The sequence below is a fragment of the Thalassophryne amazonica genome, chromosome 19 (assembly GCF_902500255.1).
Source record: "Thalassophryne amazonica chromosome 19, fThaAma1.1, whole genome shotgun sequence".
NCBI classification, from domain to species: domain Eukaryota; kingdom Metazoa; phylum Chordata; class Actinopteri; order Batrachoidiformes; family Batrachoididae; genus Thalassophryne; species Thalassophryne amazonica.
In genome coordinates, this window is record NC_047121.1 from 72,205,941 (window position 1) to 72,222,237 (window position 16,297).

The following is a 16,297-nucleotide window of genomic DNA, read 5'->3' on the forward strand; positions in this document are numbered from 1 at the left end:
TACGTTTGTATCCATTTGTTGTGTGTGTATGTCATATATTCTGTGCTGGTTTTATTGGATCTGTCATCTGCATTCGATACCGTTGACCATGGCATTTTGATTAATAGATTGCGGGATACGGTTGGCATGTCAGGTCCTGTATTAGAGTGGTTTAGCTCTTACTTGGTTGGTAGAACTTTTAGTGTTTCTGTGAACAATGTGATGTCTGAATCTGCTGATCTTTTGTGGGGTGTCCCGCAGGGCTCAGTCCTGGGTGTATATCCTTCCTCTTGGTAAGCTGATCCAGCAGTTCTGCGATGTGTCCTACCATTTGTATGCCGATGACTTGCAGCTGTACTGTTCTTTTAAGACAACTGAAGCCCAGAAAATTTGTTCTCTCATTAGTTGTCTCACTAAAATTACAGAATGGCTTACTGAAAACAGCCTGCAGTTGAATTCTAATAAGACTGAGACATTGATTGTAGCTCAAGATAGTGCTATGTCTGTCATTAAGAATCACCTTGGTAATCTGAGCAGCTCTGTTAAAGGCAGCCTGCGTAACCTGGGTGTCATTTTGGATGGAGGGATGTCTTTGGAACATCACACCAGGCAGCTCGTTAAGAACTGTTTTTTCCAAATTCGGAACATTTCCAAATTACGCAAAATGGTGGCTTTTAATGAGCTAGAGATGATTGTGCATGCATTTGTTTCTTCACGACTTGATTATTGTAACAGTCTCTTTACATGCCTCAGTAAGAAAGAGCTGGCCCGCCTGCAGGTAGTGCAAAATTCTGCTGCACGACTTCTTACCCGCGCCCACAGGAGAATGCATATTACTCCTGTCCTCAAGTCTTTACATTGGCTCCCTGTTTTTTATAGGATAAATTACAAAATCCTCGTGCTGACCTTTAGAGCTCTACATGGGCAGGCACCGGAATACATTAAGGACCTGATCCAGCCTTATGTTTCCAGCAGGAGTTTGAGATCTTCCAGTCAGAACCTGCTGATGGTTCCACAAACTTGTTTTAAAACTCGAGGGGACAGATCTTTTAAAGCTGTGGCACCTCACCTCTGGAATGAGCTTCCCTGTTCTCTTCGCTCACTGGATTCTGTGGATGTTTTTAGACAGCAACTAAAGACACATTTTTTTAAACTGGCATTTTAGTGTCAATTTATTTTATTGTTCTATATTTGTATGTGTTGTTTTTATTGTCTATTTATATCGTGTGAAGCACTTTGTGACCTTGGTCTGTGAAAAGTGCTATATAAATAAAGCTTACTTACTTACTTACTTACTTATACAAATACATTTTTGCACTTAAGTGCATATTTTTATTTCATGATATGGTTTTCTTTAAAAATCTAACATGTTATGTGCCAGTGCAAATGATATATAGTTCAAAATAAGTGAGCTTGAGTGATGTTATTGCATCAACATTTGTATCTGTTGATAAATTGGATGCGATAATTCTGTCAGATATTTTTTTTCATTTAGTTGGATAATTAATTGATAAATTGAGTGTTTTTATGTATAGTGCAGCAGATAACAATATTTACAGAGGAATCCTGCAAATGGTGATGGAAGCACCAAATTCGGCACAAATCCACCTTAGACATTACTCTTTTGAAAAAAAAAGAAAACATGATTGGCCATTTGAATTTTCATTCGGCAGCCAAGTAGGGGTCAACTGAAGAATTACACAGGGGTCAAAATTAAAAGATGCTTCAATCATATTGAAAACTATACCACATTATTTGTCTGATCACAAACGTTCCAAAAAGGCATAGTTTGGACTATCTGTTACTGAATGTTCTGGAGTTATGGGGTAAAAACAGCAAGAATGGTGACAAAGGTCAATTTCAGTTAGTACAGGGGTCAAAAGTTAAAGTTGCTATAATTTTGGTAAAAAGTGATGCAAATTATTGGATGAGTTAATGGGGTTTTAAAAAGAAATAGTTTGTACCATGGGTCATGCTTAGTTATATGTTATGGGTTAAGTTATGTCACATGTCATAGAATCCAATGAACGTTGACCTTGTTTGACCTTTACTTTGCAAACCAAACATTCAACACTGTCAAAACTATTCCATGTATTAATCCTATTAGCTCAATCAATAATTTGCACCATGTTTAACTAAAATTGGAGCAACTTTAACTTCTGACCCCTGTACAAACTGAAACTGACCTTTGTCACCATTTTTGCTGTTTTTACCCCATAACTCTATAACATTCAGTCACAGACAGTCCAAACTATACCTTTTTGGAATCTTTTTGCTCAGACAAATAATGTGGTGTAGTTTTCAATATGACTGGAGCATCTTTTAATTTTGACCCCTGTGTAATTCTTCAATTGACCCCTACCTGGCTGTCTATTTAAAATTCAAATGGCCAATTGTTTTTTTCAAAAGAGTAATGTCTAAGGAGTATTTGTCCTGAATTTGTTGCTTCTATCACCATTTGCAGGATTGTTTCAGTTATCTGCTGCACTAGTAATTCTATGATTAGCTTAGTTAATATTTATATGTCTACCACTGGCATTCACAAGGGTTAGCATACTATAATTTGAGAAATTTTTGTCTGCTGCTCCTACTGTGGAACTGCTTTTAAAGGATTTGTTTCGGCAAAGGTCATGGTCATAATTCTGGTATGTTTGTTTTTGTTCCCCAGCGTGTCTTCAGTCGTTAGGCCCATTTCCACAAACGTGATATGTGGATGACAGTCAACTCTAGTATTGCCTTTAAAGGGTTTGTTTTAGTAATGGATGGATCTGAAATTGCCAAAGCTCAATCACTGGAGCCAAGGTCATGATTTGCTGCCCTGTTCCCCCCAGATTTCTTTCTTTTTTCTTTTTTTTTTTTTTTTGGCAATTTCTACCAAAATTGGTATGTCAGTGAAGGGTGAACCCAAAATGGTCCCTAGAATTCATTGCAGCAAAGGTCAAAGTTAAGGAATTCAAATTTCAACATGATTTGGACCAAATGTGGCACGCACACATTGGATTCCAGAACTGCCCAAAGTTAGCCAGATTTCAATCATTTGCGTGAAGTTCAAGGTTACTTCGTGGCCATGGGTACTATTGCTTAGTTCTAATAATGACACAGATGCAGGTTAAACATTTTCAAGCATTTTTTGTATTACACAAGAACAGATTGTGAAATGAAATGGTTTACTGCATGACTAAACCTGAGGAAAGTTGAGGTAATTTGACCAGTGATTTGACCATTACAGTGTCTTTTTATGTCACAGTCACAAATGATTGATGTGTGGATTTTTGCTAATCAATGCATATTTCAGGAAAAAAAAATACATATACAGTGTAAAGAAAATATAAAATGTGTGGTTTTTTAACTCTGTTACCGATAAAAAAGATGGATTTGCAAGCAAGATTTTGTGATTGAACGTTATTGTTTGCAAGTAATGAAACTTGTACAGTATCATGGTGCACCTGCACTTGTGATGGACCTGTCTCACAACAAGTACAGTAGGGTAAAAAGTATTTAGTCAGTCCCTGCTTGTGCAAGTTCTCCTACTTAGAAAGATGACAGAGGTCTGTAATTTTCATCATAGGTACACTTCAACTATGAGAGACAAAATGAGAAAAAAATCCAGGAAATCACATTGTAGGATTTTTAAAGAATTTATTTGTAAATTATGGTGGAAAATAAGTATTTGGTCAATAACAAAAGTTCAACTCAGTACTTTGTAACATAATCTTTGAAGTCAAACGTTTCCTGGTTTCTTCTGTTGTGTGGGCCGCTGAACGAGACGAAGGGCGTGGCCAGGCACACGTCGTCCCTCTCCCTTCCGGTTCCAACCGCGTTCCGCCCTCCCCACGCTCCACGGCCCCTGCGCTCCGTGCAATCACAGCTCCCCCTGCTGACGAAGCTATGGACACGAGTAGGGCAACATTTAGGGCACCGGCCACACAGAGGAGGCTGGCCCGCGGAGCGTGTTTTGTTTGTGGCTCGATTGAGCATCAGGTACGAGACTGCCCCGAGCGGTTAAACACCAACGCCCGCCCCTAGACACTGGGCTAGGGGGGGGCCGAGACGTGCACGTGGGACACACCCACATCACCACACAACTCCCAGTTACAATCCTTTATGAGGATTTAACCCTGAAGGCCCCAGCACTGGTGGACACGGGCTCAGAAGGGAATTTGCTTGATAGCAAATGGGCCAAGGAGATAGGGTTCCCTCTGGTGGCACTTACCTCGCCTGTGCAGGTACGGGCACTAGATGGCTCCCTACTCCCTCCAATCACTCACAAGACACCACCAGTAACTCTGGTGGTGTCGGGGAATCACCGGGAGGAGATCGAGTTTTTTGTGACTCCGGCCACCTCCCGTGTGATTTTAGGTTTTCCCTGGATGTTGAAACACAATCCCCGGATCGATTGGCCGTCCGGGGTAGTGGTCCAGTGGAGCGAGACCTGCCATCGGGTATGTTTAGGTTCCTCGGTTCCTCCCGGTTCCCAGGCCAGGGAGGAGGTCAGAGCCCCACCCAATCTAGGGACGGTGCCGGTGCAGTACCATGACCTTGCGGAGGTGTTCAGCAAGGATCTGGCACTCACCCTTCCCCCGCACCGCCCGTATGATTGTGCCATTGATTTGGTTCCAGGCGTTGAGTTCCCGTCCAGCAGGCTGTACAACCTCTCACGACCTGAACGCAAATCGATGGAGACCTACATCCGGGACTCTTTGGCTGCCGGGTTGATCCGGAATTCCACCTCCCCGATGGGTGCGGGTTTCTTTTTTGTGGGGAAAAAGGATGGCGGATTACGTCCATGCATTGATTACAGGGGGCTGAACGAAGTCACGGTTCGTAACCGATACCCCTTACCCTTGTTGGATTCGGTGTTCACGCCCCTGCATGGAGCCAAGATATTCACCAAGCTTGATCTTAGGAATGCGTATCACCTGGTTCGGATCCGGAAGGGAGACGAGTGGAAGACGGCATTTAACACCCCGTTGGGTCATTTTGAGTACCTGGTCATGCCGTTCGGTCTTACAAATGCTCCCGCGACGTTCCAAGCATTGGTTAATGATGTCTTGCGGGACTTCCTGCACCGATTCGTCTTCGTATATCTAGACGACATACTCATCTTTTCTCCGGATCCTGAGACTCATGTCCGACATGTACGTCAGGTCCTGCAGCGGTTATTGGAGAACCGGCTGTTTGTTAAGGGCGAGAAGTGTGGGTTTCACCGCACCTCTTTGTCCTTCCTGGGGTTCATCATCTCCCCCAACTCCGTCGCTCCTGATCCGGCCAAGGTTGCAGCGGTGAGAGACTGGCCCCAACCCACAAGCCGTAGGAAGCTGCAACAGTTCCTCGGCTTTGCAAATTTCTACAGGAGGTTCATTAAGGGCTACAGCCAGGTTGTTAGCCCCCTGACAGCCCTGACCTCACCAAAAGTCCCCTTCACCTGGTCGGATCGTTGCGATGCCGCGTTCAAGGAGTTGAAACGGCGCTTCTCGTCTGCACCCGTTCTGGTGCAGCCCGATCCTAGTCGCCAGTTAGTGGTTGAGGTGGACGCCTCCGACTCAGGGATAGGAGCTGTGCTGTCCCAGAGTGGGAAGACCGATAAGGTCCTTCATCCGTGTGCCTATTTTTCCCGCAGGTTGACCCCGGCTGAACGGAACTATGACGTCGGCAACCGAGAACTCCTTGCGGTGAAAGAGGCTCTTGAAGAGTGGAGACACCTGTTGGAGGGAACGTCCGTGCCATTCACGGTTTTCACTGACCACCGGAACCTGGAATATATCAGGACCGCCAAGCGGCTGAATCCCAGGCAAGCCCGCTGGTTACTGTTCTTCGGCCGTTTTGACTTCCGCATCACCTACCGGCCCGGGACCAAGAACCAGAAGTCGGATGCCTTGTCCCGGGTACACGAAGACGAGGTCAAGGCGGAGTTGTCGGATCCACCGGAACCCATCATCCCGGAGTCCACTATCGTGGCCACCCTCACCTGGGACGTAGAGAGAACCGTCCGGGAGGCCCTGGCACGAAGCCCGGACCCCGGGGCTGGACCAAAGAACAGACTTTACGTCCCACCAGAAGCAAGGGCTGCAGTCCTGGACTTCTGTCATGGCTCTAAGCTCTCCTGTCATCCAGGGGTGCGAAGAACCGTGGCAGTTGTCCGGCAGCGCTTCTGGTGGGCGTCCCTGGAGGCCGACGTCCGGGATTATATCCAGGCCTGCACCACCTGTGCCAGGGGCAAGGCCGACCATCGCAAGGCTCCGGGACTGCTACAGCCGCTGCCCGTGCCTCATCGCCCCTGGTCCCACATTGGCCTGGATTTTGTCACGGGCCTCCCGCCGTCCCAGGGAAACACCGTGATCCTCACGATAGTGGACCGATTCTCCAAGGCGGCCCACTTCGTGGCCCTCCCGAAGCTCCCAACGGCCCAGGAGACAGCGGACCTCCTGGTCCACCACGTCGTCCGCCTGCATGGGATACCATCAGACATCGTCTCCGATCGTGGTCCCCAGTTCTCCTCGCAGGTCTGGAGGAGCTTTTGCCGGGAACTGGGGGCCACGGTCAGTCTCTCGTCCGGGTATCACCCCCAGACCAACGGGCAAGCAGAGCGGGCCAATCAAGAACTGGAGCAAACACTGCGTTGTGTGACATTCCACTGCAAGTGGCCTCCCCAAAACTCCAAGACAGGTACATAGGTCCGTTTAAAATTCTCAAGGTCATCAATCCCGCCGCAGTGAGGCTTCGGCTTCCAGCCTCACTGCGGATCCATCCAGTATTTCATGTGTCAAAAATCAAGCCCCATCACACCTCGCCCCTCTGTACACCCGGTCCGGCACCACCTCCTGCCCGGATCATCGATGGCGAGCCGGCTTGGACAGTGCGCCGGTTGTTGGACGTCCGACGGATGGGCCGGGGCTTTCAATATCTGGTGGACTGGGAGGGGTACGGTCCCGAAGAACGCTCCTGGGTGAAGAAGAGCTTCATCCTGGACCCGGCCCTCCTGGCCGACTTCTACTGTCGCCACCCGGACAAGCCCGGTCGGGCGCCAGGAGGCGCCCGTTGAGGGGGGGGTCCTGTTGTGTGGGCCGCTGAAGAGGAGGTACTGCTGGCCCACCATCACCAGAGGGCGCCCTGCCTGGAGTGCGGGCTCCAGGCACCAGAGGGCGCCGCCGCCTCACGGGAGCAGCCTCGGTGACAGCTGTCACCCATCACCTGAGACAGCTGACGGCAATCATCAGTGGGGTATATCAGCAGGACGGCATCTCCACCTCATTGCCGAGATATCGTTTCTACCAGAGAGGTAACATATCAAAGCCTACTGAGTACACAGTTTTGACTGAGCTAGTTATTGGTTTACTGTTCCAACGAGAGGTGAAGGTACCTTTCCTGCCGTTCGGAGTTCTGGGTGCAAACGCGCCCCCATCTAACTGTTCTTTTTCCCTCGCCAGCAGTACCAGGTCCGACACGCGGAGGCAGTGGCCACCTGGGAGTTCGGGACTTGGCGGCTCCAGTATTCCCGGGGTCCTGTGGCGGAGGAAGCCGTGTGGTTCCGGTCTTACCTTGGAGAGGCGTCTCCTATCTTCGAGCCTGCCCACACGACACCTTTGTGTATTGACTTTTGTCCATTTCTGTAATTGGTTGTATTCGTTGTGCACATTCACAACAGTAAAGCGTTGTTATTTTGACTTACTCCATTGTCCGTTCATTTGCGCCCCCTGTTGTGGGTCCGTGTTCCTACACTTTCCCAACATTCTTCACCAGGTTTGCACACTGTAGCTGGTATTTTGGCCCATTCCTCCATGCAGATCTCCTCTAGAGCAGTGATATTTTGGCGCAACACAGACTTTCAATTCCCTCCACAAATTTTCTATGGGGTTGAGGTCTGGAGACTGGCTCGGCCACTCCAGGACCTTGAAATGCTTTTTACAGAGCCACTCCTTCATTGCCTGAGCGGTGTGTTTGGGATCATTGTCATGCTGGAAGACCCAACCACGTAGCACCTTCAATGCTCTCACTGATGTAAGGAGGTTTTGGCTTAAAATCTCATGATACATGGCCACGTTCATTCTTCCCTTAACATGGCTCAGTCATCCTGTCCCCTTTGCAGAAAAACAGTCCCAAAGCATGATGTTTCCACCCCCATGCTTCACAGTAGATATGGTGTTCTTGGGATGCAACTCAGCATTCTTCTTCCTCCAAACACAACGAGTTGAGTTTTTACCAAAATGTTCTATTTTGGTTTCATCTGACCACATGATATTCTCCCAATGCTCTTCTGGATCATCCATATGCTCTCTGGCAAACTTCAGACAGACTTGGACATGTACTGTCTTAAGTCCCTCTCTGCGTAGTGTGTAGCCTTTGTTACTTTGGTCCCAGCTCTCTGCAGGTCATTCATCAGCTCCCTCCGTGTAGTTCTGGGATTTTTGTTCACCGTTCTCATGATCATTTTGACCCCACGGAATGACATTTTGCGTGGAGCCCCAGATCGAGGGAGATTATCAATGGTCTTGTATGTCTTCCATTTTCTTACAATTGCTCCCACAGTTGATTTATTCACACCAACCTGCTTGTCTATTGTAGATTCACTCATCCCAGCGTGGTGCACATCTACAATGTTCTTCCTGGTGTCCTTCGACAGCTCTTTGGTCTTGGCCATGGTTGAGTTTGGAGTCTGACTGTTTGAGGCTGTGGACAGGTGTCTTTTATACAGATAACGAGTTCAAACAGATGATATTAATACAGGTAACAGGTGGAGGACAGAAAAGCTTCTCAAAGAAGAAGTTACAGGTCTGTGAGAGCCAGAAATCTTGTTTGTTTGTGGGTGACCAAATACTTATTTTCCACCATAATTTACAAATAAATTCTTTAAAAATCCTACAATGTGATTTCCTGGATTTTTTTTTTCTCATTTTGTCTCTCACAGTTGAAGTGTACCTATGATGAAAATTACAGACCTCTCTCATCTTTCTAAGTAGGAAAACGTACACAATCAGGAGCTGACTAAATACTTTTTTACCCTACTGTACTTGTGAGACAGGTCCATCACAAGTGCGGGTGCACCATGATACTGTACAAGTTTCATTATTTGCAAACAATAACGTTTAGTCACAAAATCTTACTTGCAAATCCATCTTTTTTTATCGGTAACAGCACAGTGATGTGCTGGCTGTGCACCTGACTCTCAGCAAGAATGTGTGCGGTTCAAAACCATGGGTGGTTAGGGTTTAGGATTACAAGCAGAACATGACAGAGATGTAAAAATCCCCTGGCTTGTATTTTATGCTGTGCAAACACCTTTTTCCACTTGAAATATACAGTATGTCCCTCAGCACAGAGCAATCTTTTGTGAAAAGATTTGATAACATGCATGTTGAATCATTATATTCCTTATATAACATTATTATTATTAAAGTTACCTCCTCCTGTTTTCTAAAGTTTAGTTATCTTTAAATTTTAAGGCATTCTCGACACTAACTTTTTTAAGTTAAAAAAAAAATTCCTTTTTACTGCATAATTGAACCTGTCAGTTTATCTTAAAAAAACAACAGCTAGATGGCACACACATCCAAAGACATGTATGTTACATGAATTGGTGATTCAAAATTGACCGTACAGTGGGGTAAAAAAAAGTATTTAGTCAGTCCCTGATTGTTTTCCTACTTAGAAAGATGAGAGAGGTCTGTAATTTTCATCATAGGTACACTTTAACTATGAGAGACAAAATGAGAAAAAAAATTCCAGGAAATCACATTGTAGGATTTTTAAAGAATTTATTTGTAAATTATGGTGGAAAATAAGTATTTGGTCAATAACAAACCAGCAAGATTTCTGGCTCTCACAGACCTGTAACTTCTTCTTTAAGAAGCTCTTCTGTCCTCCACCTGTTACCTGTATTAATGTCATCTGTTTGAACTCGTTATCTGTATAAAAGACACCTGTCCACAGCCTCAAACAGACTCCAAACTCAACCATGGCCAAGACCAAAGAGCTGTCGAAGGACACCAGGAAGAAAATTGTAGACCTGCACCAGGCCGGGAAGAGTGAATCTACAATAGTCAAGCAGGTTAGTGTGAATAAATCAACTGTAGGAGCAACTGTAAGAAAATGGAAGACATACAAGACCATTGATAATCTCCCTCGATCTGAGGCTCCACGCAAGATCTCATCCCGTGGGGTCAAAACGATCATGAGAACGGTGAACAAAAATTCCAGAACTACACAGAGGGACCTGATGAATGACCTGCAGAGAGCTGGGACCAAAGTAACAAAGGCTACACACTACGCAGAGAGGGACTCAAATCCTGCAGTGCCAGGCGTGTCCCCCTGCTTAAGACAGTACATGTCCAGGCCCGTCTGACGTTTGCCAGAGAGCATATGGATGATCCAGAAGAGAACTGGGAAAATATCATGTCATCTGATGAATTCAAAATAGAACATTTTGGTAAAAACTCACCTCGTCGTGTTTGGAGGAATAAGAATGCTGAGTTGCATTCCAAGAACACCATATCTACTGTGAAGCATGGGGGTGGAAACATCATGCTTTGGGACTGTTTTTCTGCAAAGGGGACAGGATGACTGATCTGTGTTAAGGGAAGAATGAACGGGGCCATGTATCATAAGATTTTAAGCCAAAACCTCCTTCCATCAATGAGAGCATTGAAGATGCAACGTGGCTGGGTCTTCCAGCATGACAATGATCCCAAACACACCGCTCAGGCAACAAAGGAGTGGCTCCATAAAAAGCGTTTCAAGGTCCTGCAGTGGCTGAGCCAGTCTCCAGACATCAACACCATAGAAAATTTGTTGAGGGAGTTGAAAGTCCATGTTGCCCAGCGACAGCCCCAAAACATCACTGCTCTAGAGGAGATCTGCATGGAGGAATGGACCAAAATACCAGCTACAGTGTGTGCAAACCTGGTGAAGACTTAAAGGAAATGTTTGACCTCTGTCATTGCCAACAAATATTATGTTACAAAGTACTGAGTTGAACTTATGTTATTGACCAAATACTTATTTTCCACCATAATTTACAAATAAATTCTTTAAAAATCCTACATTGTGATTTCCTGATTTTTTTTTTTCTCATTTTGTCTCTCATAGTTGAAGTGTACCTATGATGAAAATTACAGACCTCTCTCATCTTTCTAAGTAGGAGAACTTGCACAATCAGGGACAGACTAAATACCTTTTTACCCTACTGTATGTGTGAGTGTCTGAGTGTGTGTGTGAATGTGTTTGTCTGTCTACACGTGGCCCTGCGATATATTGGCTTTGTGTCCAGGGTGTACTCCACCTCTTACCCTATGATTGCTGGGATAGGCTCCAGGTGAGTATAGAAGATGACTGAATGAATATTACAACACCCCAAACATACTTCTGGATCTCAGTTCTACAATATGTGGATTCCGGATTGCCTCCTAAATTTGATCACTTATTTCCCAAAGTATATCTGCCAGCAAACCAAATTTCATTGAAATCCCTTCATTACTTTTTGAGTTATCCTGCTAAAAGTCAAACAAACAAACAAACAAACCAAAAAATAAATGCCCATAAAAAAAAACAAGAAAACACACTTTTTGAATTGCTCACATCATTTAGATTTTTTTAAACTGTCTTCAAAAGTCACAGAGCTGTAAAACACTTAAACCATTATGACCTCGCATTGCATCTGTGCAAAGCGACAGGCTGCAATAAACCAAAATGAACACAGAAAAATGGAATCAATGACCTTTCCTTTACTGTTTGACGGAAATAACATCCTTCAGTTACCAAGTAACAAATCCTAGGGATTAAACGCAGCATTCATAGTCAGGATAATGGGATGATGAAAGTATGTTTGGACTTTCCACACTGTGTTGTTTACTTTAAAAGGATTATGGGGAAAAGTGAGCAACAGGTCAGTGAGATTATTGATAAGGTTGGTCGGTTTCAGCTAATCTGTTAAATCAGCGTAGCCTGAGGGACAACTGTATAAAAGGACAAAGATTGAAGCAACAGTGCCTTCAATAGAACACCATCCTGAAGAGAGCCAGTAATGAAGGGGAAACTTTCTCCCAACATGGTAATAACTCATCTGTGTCTATGGTTTCTTGACAGCAAAATGATTTTTCATGGATTTTTTTTCTTTGTTCCCATATGATCAGGTTGCTGCTGAAGCCACAGTGGGTTCATTCAGGTCAGCTAGACTGTCTCTCCTCCTGATGTCGTTTCTTCTCTACATAGCTGATTCATATCCCAACATGGACTTGTCAAATGGTGGGTTTGAATCTCATGTTTAATTATGAAATGAGCATCATCTGCTTGCATGTGTTGTCAGCATGGTCATATTTGGTAAGAATTGCACATATGATTAAAAAAAAAACTATCTGTTTTCAAACTGCTGTCATTATTGTTCACCAGGCTGTGAGGAATGCACCCTGACGAAGAACAGTTTTTTCTCCAACGACCGCCCAGTTTACCAGTGCAAGGGCTGCTGTTTCTCGAGAGCATACCCTACGCCTCTCAAATCCAGGATGACGATGACAATCCCAAAGAATATCACCTCTGAGGCAACGTGCTGTGTCGCAAAGCACAGCTATGAGGTACAGCCAAGAGCAAATTCAGAGTACGAGTAGTAACATTTTTGCATCAACACTCCAAGGTTGACAAGAGTCTGCAAATAGAAAAGTTATCAAGAAGAGTGCTATTTTTGGAGATAAAGTCCAGTAAAACAAAATACGTCTTGAACAAGGTTTCTACACACTGGGTTGTAAACTAGTTTCAATTTATCTTATATTTCTGTTGTAGCTAAAGCTCTTATTTTGTTTTCTGTACACTTTTATACTTGTTCAGCTGGTCTTATGTCTGGCCCAGCTTATGGGCTGAGTAACAATATTCTGCATAGGGTCTTCCAAAACTGGCGCACCACTTTGCAAAAATTGCGAAGTGGAATTTTTTTCCAGAATGTGGTGGGACTGCCCACACCTTAGACAGGATAGCCCAGGCCAGGCAGAACACAGCTTTGCATAACTCTGGGCAGACTCTGTGTACACTCCAGGCAAACTCATCATCAGCTATTGATATCTTGGATTAATTTCTTCTATGCTCTGCATGGGAACTTTGTAGCATGCCTGCACCAGATTGCCCAAAGACTGAGGTACATAAGTGTGAATCTAGCCGAGTGTGAGTCAACCCCCAGGTCCTGAAATTCTGAAGTTACAAGTTTAATCAACCTTTCCCAACTTGGCCGAGCCATGCTAAGCAGCATATGAAACTCCTCTCCGAGCCATTTACATGTTGAGGAGTTTCTCAGGAGAACTTAGTGCTTAATGTGGCCAGGCGTAAGAGCTTAGTGTTGTAATTTGGCACATATTCCCTGCACTGCACCTCCCACCATGTCACAAGCCACCCATAGAGTGTCTTGATTGTGTCAAGAGGTTCCCACAACCCAAATGTGTTTCCCTTATGCACCGGCTTATCATAAATTGAAAGCATGTTAGTCAACTGTGATTCTTTATATTCTATTACATTTTTCTGGCCTGTTGCTGAGATACAGAAAGGGGCGATTGCATGAAGGTCAAAGAGGCATTTCTGCTCATTTAAGGAAAAAAGCTTAATTAGATGAAGTAGAAACTTGTAGGCACTTCCTTGCTACAATCAAAATTTATGCCAGAAATGTCTTGCTTTAGAATTATATATCATATGCCATAAAAGTGGTGGCACAGTGGGTTAGTGGTTAACACTGTTGCCTCACAGCAAGAAGGTCATGAGATCGCTTCCCACCTGGGCCTTTCTGTGTGGAGTTTGCATGTTCTTCCCGTGTTTGCGTGGGTTCCCTGTGGGTACTCCGGCTTGCTCCCACATCCAAAAGACATGCAGGTTAGGTGAACTGGAGACTTTAAATTGTCCATAGGTGTGCGTGCGGGTGTGAATGTGTTTGTCTGTTTGTATGTGGCCCTGCGATAGACTGGCATTCTGTCCAAGGTGTAACCAGCCTCATGCCCTATGAATACTGGTATAGGCTCCAGCCCCCATGACCCTTAATTGGAGTAAGTGGGTATGGAAAATGGACGGATGACCTCCTGCCCAACAACAGGGACCCTTACAGGAAGACAATGAATCAGAATCAGAATTTAATTTATTGCAAGTAAGTTCACACATGCAAGGAATTTGGTCTGGTGTTATTGGTGCATAAACAATAAGAAAAGAAAAGAAAAACACTTCTGTAAGAAGTATGAGAGTCAACTAGGCAAAACTATATTTGCTGTTAAATAAATATAATGTAAGGAAATGTGACTGTGCAAAAACAGGTGATTGAAGTGCAGTTGTACAGTACCTTTAAGTGCAGGGATGACCAAGCTGTACTTTATGGTAGTAGTGGGCAGGGTAAGCGGGGGTCTCTGGCATTATTTATTAGTCTAGTTGCAGATGGAAAGAAGCTGTTTTTTGTGTTGGGGTTTTGGTCTTGATGGACCTCAGCCTCTTGCCAGAGGGGAGGGTGATAAAAAGATTGTGACCTGGGTGGGAGGGATCAGCCACAATCTTCCTTGCTCGCCTCAGGGCCCTGGAGATATGCAGGTCCTGCAGGGATGGCAGACTGCAGTCATAGGAATGGAAAAAAAAATTCAACTAACAGCCATGGAAGCAAAAAATGCATAGCAGGTTAAAAATAATAACAACATTCTTTTTACTAGAAATGCACTTTGAATTTTACTGGGTGTTTTTAACTTTTCAGCAGTGTACTAGTACTTGTAAAATTATTTTTGCTGCTGTTATTTTAATACAGATATTGCAAAAAAGTTATTTTCCAGGAAATGTAATTTCATATGATTCATAACAACAGTGTAGTATTATAAATATGTACATCTTGGTCCTTAAATTGTCGAAAAAGTGTATTAATATTTAGTAATTTTACTTTTTAATGGATGCATTTCTCAGACATATGCATTGCAGAATGTGGAAATGATTACTCCTGATTCTATGGACTGGTTTTTACAGACAGAGGTTATGACCATAAGAGTGAGAAACCACACCGACTGTCACTGCAGCACCTGCTACTTTCATAAAATATGACCAGTGGGACCTGGAGACCATTCTGCAGCATTCAGCTTGGCAACAAACCCTCTTTAATGTACATGAGCCCCCCAACCCCCGTACCTGTTTTGCAATTTTATGTTCATCAAAAATATTTTTGTAATGATTCTGTGCCTGCCATGTCTATGTACTTTTTTGTGACAATAGAAGTATTTTATGTTTTATTGTAGAATGAGAAGCAATTAAAATATGTACCCAGATTTTCCTTGTCTCCAGAAATTGTATTCCACTTGCATTGATAGATAGATAGATAGATAGATAGATAGATAGATAGATAGATAGATAGATAGATAGATAGATAGATAGATAGATAGATAGATAGATAGATAGATAGATAGATAGATAGATAGATAGATAGATAGATAGATAGATAGATAGATAGATAGATAGATAGATAGATAGATAGATAGATTTGGCTTTTGATTGTTTCACAGCTATTACATTCTAAAATTAACTATCTAAAACTCACACAACCTGGTCATATGTCTACACAAGCCTTCACATATTCTATACCTTCTATACCTGCAGCAGGCTTCTTCCTCTCTGTCTTGCTCAGCATATGCATAATTTTAAAATTACACACATTCAAAAAGGGTTTTTTGTCTGTTTCATTTCCAAAGCCTATGATTGGTGGCTACCAAGCTGTTTGTTAGGTATGGTGCCATCCAATAGAAGGAACTGCGATGACATCACGTGCTGGATGGGGGCCATACTAGTAGGCATAGAACTCTTATGCAGTCACTGAGTGTGCGTAATATTTGAAGATGTCACCGTTCAAAGCGTGCACTCGGTGATCCATCACATGCTGACAGATCAGCGCCATGCATAAAAAACACATCACATCCAGATGGATGACAACCCATTTTAAAGATTTTCACTTAGCAAGCATTTAGTCTCAAGGATCGGATGTGGCTTGGCTCAGAATTGTGTCCAGTACAGGTGGGAGATAGGATTACATGAGCTCACCCTGTGTTCAAACTCATCACATTAAAAACAAACCTCCCCTTCTGTATTTTTTTCTTTTTTCCTTTGGGTTTCTCTGTGCAGCTCCACATTTAGGCGATAAGCTGTGACTGAAGTTACTATGAGGGCTGCAAACTAACAATGATCTGATTTTTGGTTCATTCTTTTGAAATCAAACATAGTTTAATGTGCGCCAAAGAGCGCTTTTGCAGACAAACGGAGCAACACAAAGTGAAAAGTTGGACTCACCGGTGTCAAAATTATTGCAAGCCGCGGAAGATATAAAACTAGCAAGAAGAAA

General features: G+C 43.9%; 1 protein-coding gene across 2 annotated transcripts; it reads left to right on the forward strand.

Annotated features, from left to right (window-relative positions):
* The first annotated feature begins 11,863 nt into the window (after positions 1–11,863).
* cga (glycoprotein hormones, alpha polypeptide) lies at positions 11,864–15,233 on the forward strand. 2 transcript variants are annotated; one of them, XM_034159577.1, is made up of 4 exons: positions 11,864–12,022; positions 12,105–12,216; positions 12,358–12,542; positions 14,938–15,233. In XM_034159577.1, exons 1-4 carry the CDS (start codon positions 11,996–11,998, stop codon positions 15,010–15,012), a joined length of 399 nt encoding a protein of 132 aa, XP_034015468.1. In that variant the 5' UTR covers positions 11,864–11,995; the 3' UTR covers positions 15,013–15,233. The 2 variants fall into 2 exon arrangements, with proteins under 2 accessions (XP_034015468.1, XP_034015469.1); XM_034159578.1 differs by having other exon boundaries at positions 11,865–12,022; positions 12,361–12,542.
* Positions 15,234–16,297: the final 1,064 nt, after the last annotated feature.

Coding starts and splice junctions, on each gene's coding strand:
- cga (XM_034159577.1), top strand. CDS start 11,996: ATGAAGGGGAAACTTTCTCCCAACATG. Junction 12,023..12,104: donor GGAAACTTTCTCCCAACATG/GTAATAACTCAT, acceptor CCATATGATCAG/GTTGCTGCTGAAGCCACAGT. Junction 12,217..12,357: donor CAACATGGACTTGTCAAATG/GTGGGTTTGAAT, acceptor ATTATTGTTCAC/CAGGCTGTGAGGAATGCACC.